General features: G+C 33.7%; 1 protein-coding gene across 8 annotated transcripts; it reads left to right on the top strand.

The window, feature by feature from the left end:
• Window positions 1-568: 568 nt before the first annotated feature.
• Window positions 569-15763, top strand: MAA3 (P-loop containing nucleoside triphosphate hydrolases superfamily protein). 8 transcript variants are annotated; one of them, XM_028063649.2, is made up of 21 exons: window positions 572-900; window positions 1008-1188; window positions 1287-1443; window positions 1977-2110; window positions 2205-2414; window positions 2605-2796; window positions 3612-3647; window positions 4967-5052; window positions 5279-5326; window positions 6459-6570; window positions 6642-6747; window positions 7026-7123; window positions 9755-9862; window positions 9942-10034; window positions 12163-12216; window positions 12602-12660; window positions 12759-12843; window positions 14063-14431; window positions 14736-14858; window positions 14952-15038; window positions 15273-15763. In XM_028063649.2, exons 2-21 carry the CDS (start codon window positions 1087-1089, stop codon window positions 15483-15485), a joined length of 2472 nt encoding a protein of 823 aa, XP_027919450.1. In that variant the 5' UTR covers window positions 572-900; window positions 1008-1086; the 3' UTR covers window positions 15486-15763. The 8 variants fall into 8 exon arrangements, with proteins under 8 accessions (XP_085527245.1, XP_085527246.1, XP_027919450.1 ...); XM_028063647.2 differs by having other exon boundaries at window positions 1003-1188; XM_028063648.2 differs by having other exon boundaries at window positions 985-1188.
• Window positions 15764-17221: the final 1458 nt, after the last annotated feature.

The raw sequence follows: 17221 nt of genomic DNA, 5'->3' as shown, positions 1-17221 counted from the left end.
ATGGTCTATTTTTTAAATGTATTCATTATTTTAAATATTAAAATAATTATTTATAATAAAAACCTATAAAATAAATAAAAGTTACATTTTTATTATTTTTACTGATATAAACAGACGTTATTATGTTTTTAAATATATATATATATATATATATATATATTATATTAATAGTATTATTAAGTTATTATATAAAATAAATTTATATTTATTAAAAACAAAATGAATGAATGAATAAAAGATGAGAATATAATTATTTGAATAAAAAAGTAAAAAAACATATTTTATAAAAAAATATTTAAAAGCAATTATTAATTTTTTAAAATTTAATAAATAAATATATTATAAAAATAAAATAAAATAATAATTACAGATAAAAAATATTATATATATAGATAATATTTAATTACAGATTACAGATAATTATTCGGACTGACCCCAACGGTTAGCCCATCAACTTGTTAGGAAAGAAACGAATTGGATCAGGATCTTTAACCCATGGTCTCTTTTAATCTGGCCAGCCTTGCCGTCAACCCGTTGGGTTGTAGCACGGGTTGACCGCACCCGTAACCCGTTAGTGTAAAAAAAATTGGGTTGGCTGGACCGTGAGTGTTGGCAGCTTCCTTTCCTTTCTTTCCCTAACTCGTTTTTCAGAAACCAACCACACACACAGGCAGAGAGGCAAACGCACTACACGGCGACGTGACCAACGGAGGAAGACGGAGACGGCGGCGAGGTGACCCACGGAACACCAACAACGATCAACCCTACTCTCCCACTTCTCCCGCCCCTTCTCTCCCACTTCGCATCTCCGTCAACTGAACAGCGACGGCGTGACCCACGGAGGAAGACGAAGACGGCGACAGCGACGTCGTGACCCCTATTGCCGGCAACATTAACAAGGTTGTATTTGTTTGTGTAAAAGAGTGCTTCTGTAAAACGTGGACAGTTGCAGTGACAGTTTTCTTTGCTATCTAAAACTGACAGAGGTATATGATATATTAGTATAGAAAACGTGGACACACTAGGGGGAGCCGGTAGTTCCACTAGAGTTGGAGGTTTGCTTCCCTTTTCCCTCCATCGGTTGTTATGGCAGTGGAGAAGGAACAGCTTCAGGAAGAATCCGTAATCCGCCGCTTCTACCAGATTATTCTTAGTTGGGACTACTTTGCTCTTCTTAAGGAATCCAAGGCAATTCACTTCATTCCTTACTATTTTTTCTTTTGTTTCTGTGTTTTTTTCTTTTTAATTTTGCATTCCTAATGTCTTTTGGAATATGGTGTTTTCAGAAGCAGAAGAACAACGAGAAGAAAGGGATTGCGAAGTCGACACTCGTGAAGGTGAAGAACCGGTACAAAGACGTTGATGACTATATTGAAACTTACGAACCGCTCATCTTTGAAGAAGCCAAATCCCAGATCATTAAGCAGAAAGAGGAGGAAGAGGGTATCTTTAATTTCAATTATTTTTTCGTTTTTTGAGAAGATTATTATTCTTGCAGTAGCAATGTAGCGCAGTTGTTAATAGCGTTTGTCTAAGGTCTTTAGCCCTTTCTATACTATTCTTGTTAGTTGGGTGGTAGTGACTTTGTAGCATTAGTCAGAGGACTGTTAAAGCCTTGTCTAAGTTGCGGTTCTCCCTTTCTCGCTTCAATTTAAATAATAATGGGTTTGCTTTTCATGTTTTAAAGTTAGAAGCGTCAACCAACGTAGTGTGGTATGGTTGACAAATGAATCTACTTCTGAAGCACATAATCAAAGGTCCGATCCTAGGTCTGTGTTAATGGGAGAGTATCTATTAAGAGAGACTTGCCCTTTTAATAGACTTTTGGATTAGTCTTTTTAGCTGTCGGTTACGAGAGACTTAATAAATCTTTGGATTAGTCTCTAGCACTTTTCTGGGATACCCTAGGGACCAAAATAGAAGTTTGAAGGGTCTCTTTTCTTAAGATTTTTTTTTTTTTGTTTGCCTGACCACAGTGACTGATTGGAAATTGGGGGTGGTAAAAAGTTGGAGTGAGGCAGATGACTTTCATTTTATAGAATTTCCGTGTGAAATTAATGAGGGAGAATCAATATCACAGAATGATCTTTTGCTGCTTTCGAAAGATAAGGTACTACCAGTGATAACAAGTTATGTGTTTTGGGCTTTGAATTGTTTGCCTATTCGAATTTGAATTGATTGCTTGTCTGTATTTGTCGTTGCAGTTTGTGGATGACAAAAGATTACCAACTGCTTATGCATTTGCTTTGGTGGAACATGTCCGGAAATTTTTTGATACCCGACTTGTTCGAGTTAGACTCTATCTTGCTGGGGAGTTCTTAAAATATAATACAGATGATGTCAAATCTTGCTCTAGGCTGTTTAACATGCGATCTCATGTATGCGAGACAGAAAGACAGTTATATTTTATGAAGGTAACTTGTTCTATCATGTACTTCTAGTGATATCAACATTGTGTGTGTTTCGTGTGGAGGCTTCCTTCCTTGATTAATTGTATTATTAATTTATAAAAGAAACCTAAAGGTTTTCAGATTTTTTTTTCTTAACAGAAGACATTTTCTTTTAAATTAGTTTTGCCTTTGATCCAATGTGAAAATCATGCAGCTATGCAGCTTATCTACTATTGCTCGTGAATATTTGGCTATTCGAACATTAGGCTGTCTCCCATACAAGGATTTAATATTAAGTGCAGCTGGAGAAGATATTGGCCCAGAAGTCGAGGGATGGAAAATCCCAACACCGTTGAAGGAATATGTTGAAAATACTTTTAATGAGTTCCAACGTGAGGCCATTACAGTAAGTTTTTTTATTTTAGAAGTTCAATAAAGTAAATAAAGCTAAAACTTGTTCATCAACTCAGGTTTTTTTTTTGTCTTTCTTCTTCTTTTAACCAATCCAATGGTTTTTTCATTTTTTTATGTTACTGATATATATTTTGGAAAGAATAAATGTTGGATTATGACAAGAGGGGGCATATTTTCAAGTTTGGATTTGAAAATGCTCCTTGTTTTCCATGTTTCTTTTCTTCTGTACTTGTTAAAGGCTTGGCTTTTTCCAATTTCAATCTCATCTTAATTTCTTTTGGTTTTGATATAGGAGTCAGAAAAGAAATGTAGGAGCAAATGACATCCAAAATAAACTACCTAACATCTAATTTCAAATGAACCGTAAAACAATAAACTTAAATCACACCTTTATCTTCCCATCTTTATAAATTCTTTATCATTTTCATTTGTTTTATGAAATTCTTAGCACTCTTTTGGAAGATAACGTGTTTTTGTTGATGAACCCTTTTGAACGATCTTTTAAAAATTTAAAAGCTATGTTACGTTTATAATGTCTGAACAAATTCTTCTTTCTCAAAGTTAGTTTTTGTAAGTCGAAGCATAATAGTTTAGCTAGGTCCCTTTAGTTTAAAGCATATTCAAGCATGCACAATTGTTAGAAAAATCTACACTGCAACATATGTCATCATAATAAGTTAAAAAGTCAAACAACGAAGATTAGAAAAACTGACCATAGAATCTTGATAAGAAAGTGAAGATTGTTAGTAGTTTTCATTCCTTAATAAGATGTAAAGCTCTTGTAACCTTTATTTATTTCTGTTCCAGGCTGGTCTATCATCAAAAGCCTTTGTCCTGATACAGGTAGGTCTCTTTTTGGCTTTTTTCTGTTCTAAAATTCTTTTATTGTTTTTTTCATATTTCCCTTTTCTTTTATCAGTTATGCTGAATTATTTTTATGAGAAGACTTGTTTGTTAAAGTTGGGAATTAGGGTAATTTATTTCGAAGAACTGCTAATTTGAAACTTTTTTCATAGCCAGTTTGCCTTTGATTTAGTTGTGTTTTCTTTCTGACCTCCAAAAGGCCTGAGCATATTTTTCTTTTAACTTTATGTAACAAAAAGAATAACCAATTAGACTACTTGAATTGGTTTTGTTAGAGTGAATAATTAGTTATATTTGGTATGATTCTCTGTTACAGCTGTTAGCTTCTACAGCTGTCAGCTATACTAACTATAGATTTGTTGCAAGCAGTTGCATATAAATAATCTTGTAAACTTCTTATTTCAGAAGTATGAAAACAATAAACAGCTCAGTTTGTTTGTATCATTAAATTTCTTCAGCATGGTATCTAGAGCTAATTTTTTTACCTTTCGTCTCCTCCGAATTTAGGGTTCCTCGGCATGACCTCTTTGCAATTTCCTTCTCTCTAATCTCTCCTCACAGCTATCATGAGTTTATTTGTGACTTTTTTCATCTCACAAATTTCTCTTCATGACATCTTCATCTGTTTTGTATGGCTTGCATTGCAATCCTTCTAAACCTCTACTGTTGAAAAGTTTGATGACTCAAATTATCTTCATTGCGGCAACATGTTGAACCGGTGATAAAATCGCATGAGCTATGATGATTTGTTGTGAACTCTGTGGTTCTATGTCGCTATCTCATTGAAGATGATTTTACACTTGATCATGTTAATCCAAAGTATGAAGTGTGAGAAGTTCAGGACCAAATGCTACTTGTTTTGGCTTTAATCTACTCTTTCTAAGTCAATTTGTCTCACCTCCTTGGGTCCACTCACTCCTATAAGGTTTGAGAAAAGGTTCATGTATGTTTTAGTCTTCAAACCTCAGATGCACGAACACAGTAAGGTCATATATCGAGTATTGAAATATAATGTTTTATTAATATTTCCTTTGAGTACCCAGCTTTAGGGTTAGGGTTTTAGGCAAGTGTCTTGCCTCTTTTTGCATTATATATATATATATATATATATATATATATATATATTTACATCATTAGGAAGCACAACAGTGAAAGAATATACACTGTTTTTCTATCAATCTTATTTGTTCAACTATCCTCTTGCAAAATGCCTGTGAGACATCTGGGTTTTTATCAATACAAGGTAGCTTTTTTTATTATAAAAAATTTTTTAATCGAGCCTAACCAACTCCTTTCAGGGGCCCCCAGGGACTGGGAAGACTCAGACCATACTTGGGATTCTAAGTACTATTTTGCATGCAACTCCTACAAGAGTGCATTCTAAGTAAGCACAATATTTAGTATATGTCTGCAGTCTTCTATTTCTAAAAATTCAGTTTTTTGTTTCAATTGTTGTCTTCAGCAAAGCATTGTGTTAAGAGGTGTGCCTGGTAGAAGTGAGATTTTGAAGCAAATTTTGCTTCCACCAAGCAATTTATGGTCATGTTTATGCTTAATCTTTCTTTCTCTTTATTCATACATATGTTTATTGATATTTTTCTTTTTGGAAGCAGGACCTATGAGCTAAGGCAGGGACCACAATTACCTACTGAGGAGAAGTAAGATTTGCTTTGAGAATATTTACACTTTACTTGGTTAAGAAAACTTCTTGCCACGGATGTTGGTTATTTCCCGTGATTCTGGCATGATATTTCTTTTAATTCCCCATATCGACCATCTTTTATAATCCTTACCTGTTATGTTCCATATTAGTCTCTTCTTGCTTTGTGTTATGCATGCTTGCTCTCTTGCCATGCCTACCTTCAAGTAGTTCATAAACAAATGTTGTGAATCAAGTAGAAGTGCAACAATAAGGATAAACTTTGATTTTTGTATTATATCATAAAGAAAATAGCTGTAATTCAAGTTAAGTGCACTTTTCCTTGGTTTCTCTTCACTTTAGTTTGGTTTAACTTTACATCAACATCGTAAGAAGCTGGGAAAATTGTTTAAAGGTTCTGACGGTTTTTGGGCTTTGGCTAATAGAAGTAAGAGATCTAGATGATTACTTATTTGACATTTGTGTTGTTGAAGTATGATAAGGGAGAGAGAACCTACTGGCTTAACTGTACTTTATAATTCTCCAAGGTCCAAGTAAAGTATTTTGATTAGAATATTCTTGAGGATGTTTTCAAGAAGTTATTTTAATTAAAGTACAATTCTAGATGATTGGAGTATTAGTCACATAAGTCAGTTTATTTAGCTGAGATTATGTATGCAGGTCAATAGCAGAGTACCCTTCCAAACTGATAAAGTTGATTTTAACCTCTATAGTATCTCTTGCATGTTGGCTCCCTCTTTCACCCTTTTTTTTTGCCGAATTCAGAATAATTTGGTTTGGTTAGATGATATTGAACAAGAGCCTTGTAATATTTAGTTTCAAAGTACATATCTTGCAAAATTACCTTGGGATGGTGACCACTTCTGTCCCAAGATCAATTAAAATAAACCGAAGATGGTTTTTATACTAGCATTATTAGTGTTGAAATGTAATGTTATTTTATTATTTTTTTTATATCTACATACCAAGCTTGTGTTGCCTCTTTTTGTAACCTTTGTATATATACACCAATCACAGTTTAGGTTGAATACACTGATGTCCATCTTATTTATTCAAGTGTTAGCAGAATGCACTTTTCATATTCCATCATGATAGAAAATTTTATTTTCTTTTCCCTTTTCCTATGGCAGACGAAGACATTGGGGACTAGCGTCTCCATGGCTTAGTAGTGTTAATCCAAGGGATAGTCTGATGCCAAAAGATGGTGATGATGGCTTTTACCCAACTACTGGAAATGAACTAGTAAGTACTCCTTTCATTGGTTAAAATTGTTGATCTTGCAAAATAACATCTCTAATGATGGGTTTTATCAGAAACCTGAAGCTGTAACTTCAAGTCGTAAGTACCGTGTAAGAGTGTTAGTTTGCGCCCCATCAAACTCTGCCCTTGATGAGATTGTGTTGAGGGTTCTCAGTGGAGGTATTAAGTTTCTTCAATGCATTTGTTCGGGAAAAAGAGTTTTTCTTTTTGCATTCATTCCCTTGCCATGATTTTGACCCTCTTGGTTTTGTGTTTTTGAGGGGTGGGGGGCGGGGTGTAACTATTTCATATTACAAGCAGACTGAACTCGACCTACCAATTCTTGTTTTTTTTTCTTACATTCCCTGTTTACTTTTTGTCTTTTCGTTTAACAATTTCGTATTCTATTATCATGATTGCATATTTATTTTTGAATTTTTATTCATGGATGTTCTTAGGTGTACATGATGAAAATGACCGTGTTTATTGCCCTAAAATTGTACGGATTGGTCTCAAAGCACATCATTCTATCAAGGCTGTTTCTCTGGATGAACTTGTACGTGGAATATTAGACCAAATGTGTTTCAATTAGCTATGCTGCCACCATCATTATATAATCTTTCATATCACTACTGTAAACTTTTGTTATAATGCCATGATTATGCCTCGGCAGATCTGGAGGGGAGCTTAGCTATTAATTTAACAGTTTTATTAACATCAACGTTTGGGACCGACTGATTTGTGCATCTAAAAGTGGTATTTTTCTTGATAAAGAAAACATTTGTAGATCAAAAGTATAAAACATAATGATTTTTTCTTTTTCAATAAAAACTTACCACCACTTTTAGATGTTAATATTCAACCCTAAGGGTGATGCTGACATTCTCCTGAAATGAATGAACAGTCTTGATATAATGAGTGACATGAAGTTAGATGAAAAGGCTCCAAAATTTGTTCCTAACAAAACATTGATTCTTTAGAGTTAATAATGCTGGTGGATGTGTTACTGGAACCTGTGAAGGAGGTTATACTTCATTTCATTTTAGATTACTTAAGCTTCTAACCATCCTTCCTATTAAACTATAGGAAAGATTGAGATTGAATTCAAACTGTGTGTTTCTAAGACAACACAAATATTATATTTATATTGAGAAAAAAGAATCATTACAATAAATAGAAGAGATTTTACATCCTCTAATAATAAAGATATGATATGGGAATAAGTAAAAATGTTTCCAACAATATGTATATATAATCTATATATGCTTGATTATTTAGGATTTGTTCCTTATTTCTATAATGATAACATTCCCTCTCAAGTTGGAGCATACAATCATAGATGATTAGCTTTTTGCAAATATACTTGGTCCTCTTAGCAACTTGGTAAATATGTCAACTAATTGTTCACTAAAATTGACAAACCTAGCGGTGATGTCTTCAGACTCTAATTCTTCTCTTATGAAAAGACAATCCGCCTCAATATGGTTTGGTCCTCTCATGAAAGATTGAATTATAGGTAATGTGCCTTGCTACCTAGTTGACGCATATAAGGTGCATTTCAGAACTTTCTTCTAATATAAGCTCTTTGACTATTGTCATTGCCATGTATTATGCTTCTCCAGATCTTATCACAACATTTTGTTTCTCATTTTTCAACATGTTAAATTATTTCAGTAAGGACACAATACCCTGAAGTGTCGCTTGGTGACCCTGCCTAGTTGGTGCTAGGATACCTAACAATTTGAGTATTTCACTTATCTTAAAAAATGAGGCTTTGCTGTGAGGATTCTTAATATACTTTAGGATCCGTATGATGACATCTCAATGGTCTTGACAAGGAGAGTTTAAAAATTGACTTACTACGCTCATTGTAAAAGCAAACCTAGACGAGTCACAGGGAGGTACTTTAGCATACCAAACCTAGGATCAGAATATGGTTATCCTTAGTTGGGTACAAGTTGATACCTTAATCCATTGTTATGTCCGCAGGCATAGCATTTCTTCTAGAATGTCAAAGCAAATTTTCTGAGATATGACCAAAACCATCCTTGGATTGTGCAACTTCTATAGCAAGGAAATATCTCAGGTGTCCAGGATATTGTATTGAACTTTTGAGCAAGATAGTGTTTTAGTTGTATAATACCCTTATTATTACGACATGTGATGTTAGTATTGTCCACGTGTACAATGAAATAAATACATCCTTGGAGAGAATGAAGATAAAATAGAGAATGATTAGCACCACTTCATATCATTCCAAATTGTTGGATGACAGTTTGGAAACACCCAAACCATGCACATAGTGATTGCTTGAGATCATATAGGGACCTGCGTAAACACATAATATTAGATGACTTTTCCTAAGCAACAAATCCAAGAGCATGCTCCATGTAGACTTCATGAAGATCACCATGTTGTATTTTTTATGTCAAGTTGAAACAGAGTCCAAAGTGAATAGCTGCAATGGAAAAGAGAAGTCTAATAGAACCTCCTCTTCTTTGTCCATATTCTGGATCCTTGTTTGCATAATGTCATTTATGATCTGATGGCCTAGATCCCTGAAAAGCAGGTAGTTTGTCTTTGTCCACAAAAGGATCGATAGTATGCTAAATTTAATATTGACAAACCTGCATTATTTTGCATGCTTTTGATCAATAGGTATCCTTGCAATGTATCTTAACTCAATATTGAGAACTATGTGTAAGCTGTATTGGCACTTGAAGATGTTGAAGCTTCATCACTCTTCACGGAACTGAAACTTTACCAACATTTGTGGGCAAGGATCTCTGATCAATGAAATAATTTACCTTCATGTCCAGGCTTCATATATCTTATAATTGGGTCATCTAGTCATACAATGTTATTACTGAAAACACATTTGTATGTAGATTTCAAGCCCAAAACATGTGCATCTGTCATGGCTTTATTTATGATGTGTACCAATCATCGATGATATGGTGATCATTTTATACACCTTTTTTGGAATAATGTTCTTAAAGAAAATAAATTTTGAGCATAATAGATATTCTTGTATTTGGTTCATACCTACCAATTTCACAGTATTCTAACTACTGAATTGGTAGTCTAAGCATTACTTACAAGATTGCTGTTTGTATTGCAATCTGTATTATTAATATACTTAAAGTGTGATTGGGTTGAATTTAAAGGTTGAAACTTTCATATGCAGATGAAACAAAAACGCTCTGGTGCCAATAAATCATCCACCAATAAGCAGAGTACTGCAGGAAGTAATGATGACAGTATCCGAGCTGCAATTTTAGACGAGGCCACTATTGTATGTATACCCACACTTTATGTTGAATGCACAAGCAAAAGCAATCTGATTTTCATAGTATTTTCTGTGTGCTTTGCAGGTGTTCTCAACTCTCAGCTTTAGTGGTTCCCATGTTTTCAGTAAACTAAATCGTGGATTTGATGTTGTGATTATAGATGAAGCAGCACAGGCTGTAAGTGTCAAATCTTCTTAGTTGTTGAGTCACTTTTAATATTGCTTATAATATAAACTAACTTTACAAAGTTTGATCTTAAGAAGTTGCCGAGGTGCCTCAAAATATTCCAGCAACTAATTTTTATTTATTTTTTAATTGCAGTAGCAGATGGAATAAATTTCATGACCAATAATCCCTGAAACTTAAGCTATCATGTGAAGACATAAAAATTATTTTATATTTTAAATCTTTGTATCTCTTACTTGCCCACACTGGACTCCTTTGGGCTTGAACTGTGAATAATGCACAGACCCAGCTGTATTGTGCTAGAATATAACTTTTCATTAGAAAATAATAGGGAGGAAAGGATTGAAATCTAGACCATATGATCATAGAGATTGATAATATCCCATGAACCAACTATCAGGAAAGCTTAAGCTGAGGTAAAAGATAGAAACACTTTTAGATTATAATGAGTTTTCAAATATTTTGGGGCTGGAATACAATTTTTAGCCTCTTGGAGTAAATAAGCAACTGAGGACTAAGTCTAAAGTCTGAAGTATATCTGAAATCCCTAAAAGTTGTGGTCACTTGAGAGGGCCTCTTTTTCTTTAGTGAAGTTTTTTAATGGGACAGTGTTCCGAAGAATTTTCCTTGTTCTGGGGATTCCACTTGTATCATTACTCAGATCCTCCGGCAAGCTAAAACATGCTTGTTTTCTGCATTGGAATATGGAAAGTGTTTAACATCAAATTCATTAAATTTGAAGTAGAAAGTGAAATTGAATCAGTTCTTCATCTACAGTTTAGTATCATAACAATCTTCCTGGTTGTTTGGAACTTGTGGGTTTTGGTATCATTTAACAGTCAATCACTCATTTTGGTGTAACGCTTAGCTTTTCTATTTTTATAAAAGAGTAAAATTAAAATTTATTTGAAGTATAAGGGATCCACCTTATCACGAAAGGAAATTGCAAAAAAAAAATGGTATCTGATGAAGTTATCTAATAATTATAAATGGGGTGGAGATTAAAGGTAGAATTAATACAATTACAAACCACAGTAGGTAAGCCAGTGGAAGATTAAGATGGGACTAGAATAGTTGAAGACACTAGAGCAGGGGATTAATCACTATATAACATGAGAAAATTCTGGAGGCATCTGATAAGGACACTGATAAGAAATGAGTGGCAAAGGACGGCTGCTGTGGTTGGAAATAGGTTGTTGATTTTTGAGAATTCAAAAGTTGCGGATGAAAGATAGGATTGCTTAGATATGGCAGTGGTAACATTTTGAATTTGGTTTCTGTTGGGTAGTGAAGAAAGACATTTCCTTGAAAAATGCGACATTAAAGGAACGAAAGAATCAATTTGTAGTAGAGCAATGGGAACTTGGGTGTTATGGGCGCCTAAATCCCACATCAGGCTGCAATATGGGATGCATGGTGAAGTATTCAAGTGTTTGCTTTTGCCCCTTTGATGTCTGACTTTTGAGAATGAGTTCCTCAAGTTCTTAGGTCCTTGTCAATTGGCATCAGATCAGACCTAGTTGTTGGTGTCTCAAAAAGGGTTACCTACACAAAATTCTGACGATTAGAGGTCCTGACCAATATAGGAGTTTAGTGAAGTGTCATACAGAAAGTCACCAAGATGTCAACTCTGAGGAATGGCGCTTTGTGGGAACTTGGTAGTATATGGCGCCTAAGTCTCACATTGAGCAGTACAACTTGGTGGAGTATTTAACTGTTTGGTTCTTTTGAAAGTAGGTTTCCCAACTACTTGGATACTTGTCATGGAGTAACTGTGGTCTACCAAGTCAAGAACACCCAAGAAGAGAATTCGATGGGCAAGATAAATTTATCTTTACTTGATAAGTATCATACACGAAATATGTAGAACCAAATACACAAGGAGGAACTTCGTAACAAGATTCTTTAGGAACAGTATTTATTTACTAAACTAGACTAATAACTGTAATCTTATTTCCTAAATTGCAATGAAAATGGGCAATCTTTGAAAGTTGAAAAGGTTTATTATTATGTAGTTTCCTGCTCTATAACTTATTTTTGTAATGAGCAGATTAAAGATTGTCAATAACATCTAACGGAAGAACGATGTTACTTATTTTATTTCAACTCTTTATGACAGGTGGAGCCTGCAACTCTTGTTCCGTTAGCCAATCAATGCAAAAAAGTTTTTCTGGTACTTTACATCGCTTATCCTTGCATTACAGGATTCTACATTATTTTACTTTTTACTTATCATAATATATATGTGAACAATATTCTATATCATGTATAAAATACAAATTTTGAGGAAAAAATGCATTTTGACAGCTTGTGCAAAGAAAGAAAATCCATTATTCATATTAGCTCTTAATCAAAACAATGTGAAATGGTATACAGCAGCAATGTGATGGATAATTCATGTCTATTAATTACTAATGGTTAGACAAAGGCTTGGTCAGTGGAAATATATTTGTACAATTGTTGAACCCTTTTAAAAGCTTGTTGGGTTACAGACTTTTTAAATAATTTTGACGATGTTGTCCTTATTGAGGCTACATTTTGTTGCAACATTTTTGAAGGTTGGTGATCCAGCTCAACTTCCAGCAACTGTAATTTCGGACATTGCTAAGAATCACGGGTAAACAATTAGTTTTGTGGTGGTTATGATTTTAATACATTAAACCATTCTTTTTTCTAACACATGAGTTTTTGGCTTTATTGTTTCATGAATTTAAGATATGGAACAAGCTTATTTGAAAGATTGATGGAGGCTGGTTATCCAGTTAAAATGTTGAAGACCCAATATCGGATGCATCCTGAGGTTGGTGCATTCTGTTAACTTGTTCTATATTAACTAGGAATTTGGCTAAATATTGCTCGGAAGGTGTGGGCAATCTTTCCCCCTTGAATTAGGTTTTGGAGTTGACTTAGGCCATAATTTATTTCTAATACATATGTTAAGCAGAATCTTGCAGAATTAATTTCTCTGACATGTCGTCTTCGTGTGGCCAAATAAGTATCAATTGGTTGAGACTTAAGAGTTGCCTTATTAGCTGCTGGGGAAATACCGGGGCCATGTTGTCACTGTTGCTTAAGTGGTATTATAGTGGTGGAGTTTTTAGCAAAATTTTAGTGCATTAGAATTATGCTTTTGAAGGAATGACTTTTAATGATGCCTAATCAAGAAACTGAGCTAGGCAATATTTTAAATTGAAGAATATAAAGCAGAAACCGTACAGAAAATGTTTTAAATTGAAGAATTACAAATGGAATATCTAGAGAATATTCCAGGCTACACTTCTACACTTCCTAAACTATTTTTCGTAGCATTTGATCTTGATGTGATATTCCATGTTTACTAATAGGCCCACAACGATGGTATATATGGAAAAAGAGGGGGGTCAAGGGAATAGAAGAAGGGACAAATGTGCCTCGTAAATTAGACCTGCTTGTGTACTAGTGTAAAAGGAATCAAGTGGCACCAGCTGAAAGAGAAAAGTAGGGCAGCTGGCAGAAAGAGAGTGGAGATGCAGCAATTGTGCTGGAGGGAGAAGGGAATCTGAGAGAAGTTCTTCCCCAGGATAGGGAGGGAGGGGGTTTGGGTTTGTTTTCCTAAATTACCATTCTGCAAGGGAATTCTGATCCATTCATAGTTTTATTTCTCTTAAAAGTCCACATTTTAACAGACAATTCTCCTCTATTTTTTGCTATATTTCAATATAAATACTACTCTGGTCCGATTCAAATTCTGTTGTGTAACACACTTCTAAAATCCTGAAGTTTTTTCCCTAGGATTTGATTGCATCACATAACAGAGAATATAACCTGTCTTAATCAGTTTTATCGTGTTTCATCAAGGTAAAATATAAGGATTATGTTAATCTCATTAGTATTTGGTCCTTGAGTACCTCCAATGCTTTTCTTTTTTATTACTTTTCTCTGGAGAAAATTCAGCATTATATTCTTTTTTATTACTTTGATCTTTTTGAAATTTCCTATGAATTTTTCTGAATGGGTTTTATCATGTTATGACCGAACAGATAAGAAGCTTCCCCTCCAGGGAGTTTTATGGAGACTCATTGCAAGATGGGGATGAGGTGAAATCACGGACAATACGGGCATGGCATGATTACCGCTGCTTTGGCCCCTTCTGTTTCTTTGATATACACGAGGGAAAAGAGGCTCGGCCATCTGGAAGTGGTTCATGGATAAACATTGAGGAAGTTGACTTTGTTCTATTCTTGTATCAAAAACTGATTTCACTTTACCCGGCACTCAAATCTGGTAACCAAGTTGCAATTATATCACCCTATAGTCAACAAGTCAAACTCTTCCAAAAACGTTTTGAGGAGATCTTTGGAACGTCAGCTGAGCAAGTAGTGGATATATGTACTGTTGATGGTTGCCAGGTAAACTAGCTTAGTGTTTATCATATGATATCCTTCATGTTCATTTTTGCTTTCATTGTTGATTATTTAACAGTAAATTATGCAAATACTTGAATAAGGTTTTAATTGTTTACCATTTGAAATACAATAAACCTGTCATTTACAAGACTAAGATTACGAGTGCATAGACAGGTGGTTATGAACTGTTGCACTGCACCATAGACGAGCCTTCATTGTGTAATTTCGCTTGATTAAATTATAAATTTAAAGTTTTAAAAAACTTCAGAAATCGGAGAAATAAATCATAATTTACTATCTCTTTCAGGGACGGGAAAAGGACATTGCAATATTTTCATGTGTGAGGGCAAGCAAAGATAAAGGCATAGGTTTTGTGGAAGACATCCGACGAATGAATGTTGGGATCACTAGAGCAAAGTCAGCAGTATTGGTACTATGTTCTTTTTGGTTATTGTGATGAGTTCATGGATTTCATTTGGTCCATACACCTGAATATCCATCCATTTTTATGTTGTTGATATAGGTGGTTGGATCTGCCTCAACATTAAGGAGGAGTGAACAATGGAACAAGCTAGTGGAAAGTGCAGAGAAAAGGGACTGTTTATTCAAAGTATAAACACTGATGAGTCATTTATACGTATCAATACATTGAATTTGATCCATTGAATAAGAATTTTTATTGAGCCTAATTGATCAGAGTTTGCACGCTCCATTAGTACATGTTCCTTTTCTCTATGATGTCTACATAAACATTCGTTTGTTGGTCCACCTGAATCTATACTAATAAATTCCTGATTAGATTATGGAACCAAGAAATTTTTTACTAAACAATTTTCATCTGCAGGTTTCTCAACCGTATTCATCATTCTTCAGTGATGACAGTCTGGCCTCCATGCAAACAAAGTTGGCCGAACCATCTCAGGTGAGTGGACCCACTGATACAGTGGATAATGATGTGCAGCCTAACAATGCTGGAACATTTGATGATCAAGCACAAGCTGAGGACAATGACGATGGCGACGTGGACATGAATGATGCGGGTTTTGATGAGGATTAGGGTTAGTTGAGTTGTAGAGCGTATAGGTGTAATTTATGTCGTTTTCCTGTCATGAGGATAAGGAAAATGATAGTATTCATTTAATGCAGAAAAGGACACTGCATAGTCACCGATTTTCTACCAAGTATATTAACTGCAAGTAAAAATGTACAGTTTTTTAACATATTAGGTTAGTTTTTCGACCTTAGTCGCTTTTTTACCATTGAATGAAATTCTGTATGCTTTATTGCCACATGACAAGTTTGAGGATGAAAGCAATTTGAAAGTTACTTTATTAAGTTGTACTTTTTAAAGAAGCACTGCTACTTAAGGCTTGTTAAAATATTAAAAGTGAGATTGAAGGTAAGAAGCATTCTCAATATATTTTCACAACCTTTAATTTTTGACGTGCCTAATAATAATTTAATAATTAAATTTAAATAACTTTATCTTTTTCTAAAGTTGAGAGGACCGAGTGTCTCGATGGAAGTCAAACATTGGGTTGATGTTCTTACAAGGTAAATGTGAACACATGGTATAACCTGTGAGGTCAGGTTTTATTTGCAATAAAATAATTGTTTTATCTTAAAGATATGGCAAACAAATTATGATGCTATATTTTCACTCTACTATTCTCTCCCTTGTTGTTTGCTGCTTATTTAAAAGCTTTATTAAATGAATAAGAGTATTCATATATTCTTTATGTACTTTTTATGTTCCTAATTTGTGTACCTAGGACATTTATTACAAAAATCTTTGCAAATATAGTCACAATCGATTCTTAATAAAAGGTTTATGTAAGTTTTAGGTCATTTTAAATTTAGATATTTTCAATTGAGTCTTTGTTAAAGTTTTTTTATCTATTTAACACTTAAAATTTATATATTTTAGGTAATGCTTATTTCCTGGGTTAAGAAATATAAGGTTTTTGTAATTAGTATAAAATAATATTATAATTTGTCTAAAATAAAGAATGACTTTTATGACTTTCATGGAAAATATGTTAGATAATAGGAATAGTTTCATTAATTGTCGTAATAAAGACAATATTTTGATCGTTGTAAATGGTGATATAGAAGTTATTAGAACACATGACAAATAGACTCGTCAACAACAGTAACTAAGACAATTTTTTGCATATTATAGGTAATAATGTGGATGTTATCGGGAATAATTTTTTTCCTGTCGAAAAACATGATGAAGAATCCAATCAACGGTGGTGACGAACATGATCCTTTGTTCATTTTAGATGATGATGTGAAAATTATTCAATAATACGTTGATATCGTTATCTAACATATTTTCAATGAAAAAAATAAAATATACTTATCTTTTTATACTAATACAATATTATTTTATATTAATAAGATAAGTTCATATTTCTTAACATGAAAACAAATAAATTAAATGACGGGACAAAATAACAGTCATGTCACTCAATTTGTGAAAAAAAAAAATTGAATTATCGAAACTCAATTAAAAAATACAAAAAAACTTTAAATTTTCAATACACAACAAAATTTAATAGAGACTTAATTATAAATACGAGGGACTTGAGAAATACAAATCTTTAATACTAAAACATAAGTAATATTCAGCAGATAATATTATATGTGATTCATGGGAAGAATATTATTGTACATAATAAGTAGGTAGTTGCATAGGCAATTAGAGTTGAAAAATAAATGAATGTTTATAGTAATAGCACATGTTTTTAGTTTCATAATGTTGCACAAGGCAAGGCCAAAAGCAAAGAA

Source organism: Vigna unguiculata, chromosome 3, assembly GCF_037176805.1.
Source record: "Vigna unguiculata cultivar grain cowpea cultivar isolate G323 ecotype 2 chromosome 3, ASM3717680v1, whole genome shotgun sequence".
NCBI lineage: Eukaryota > Viridiplantae > Streptophyta > Magnoliopsida > Fabales > Fabaceae > Vigna > Vigna unguiculata.
Note: the sequence above shows the minus strand (reverse complement) of the source record. Positions and strands in the feature narration are given on the sequence as shown.

Excerpts from the sequence above, each read along its gene's own strand:
- MAA3 (XM_028063649.2), top strand. The coding sequence starts at position 1,087 with ATGGCAGTGGAGAAGGAACAGCTTCAGGAAGAATCCGTAATCCGCCGC. Across the intron at positions 3,648-4,966 it reads AAGCCTTTGTCCTGATACAG|GGGCCCCCAGGGACTGGGAA; the intron begins GTAGGTCTCTTT and ends AACTCCTTTCAG. Across the intron at positions 7,124-9,754 it reads CTGTTTCTCTGGATGAACTT|ATGAAACAAAAACGCTCTGG; the intron begins GTACGTGGAATA and ends TTTCATATGCAG.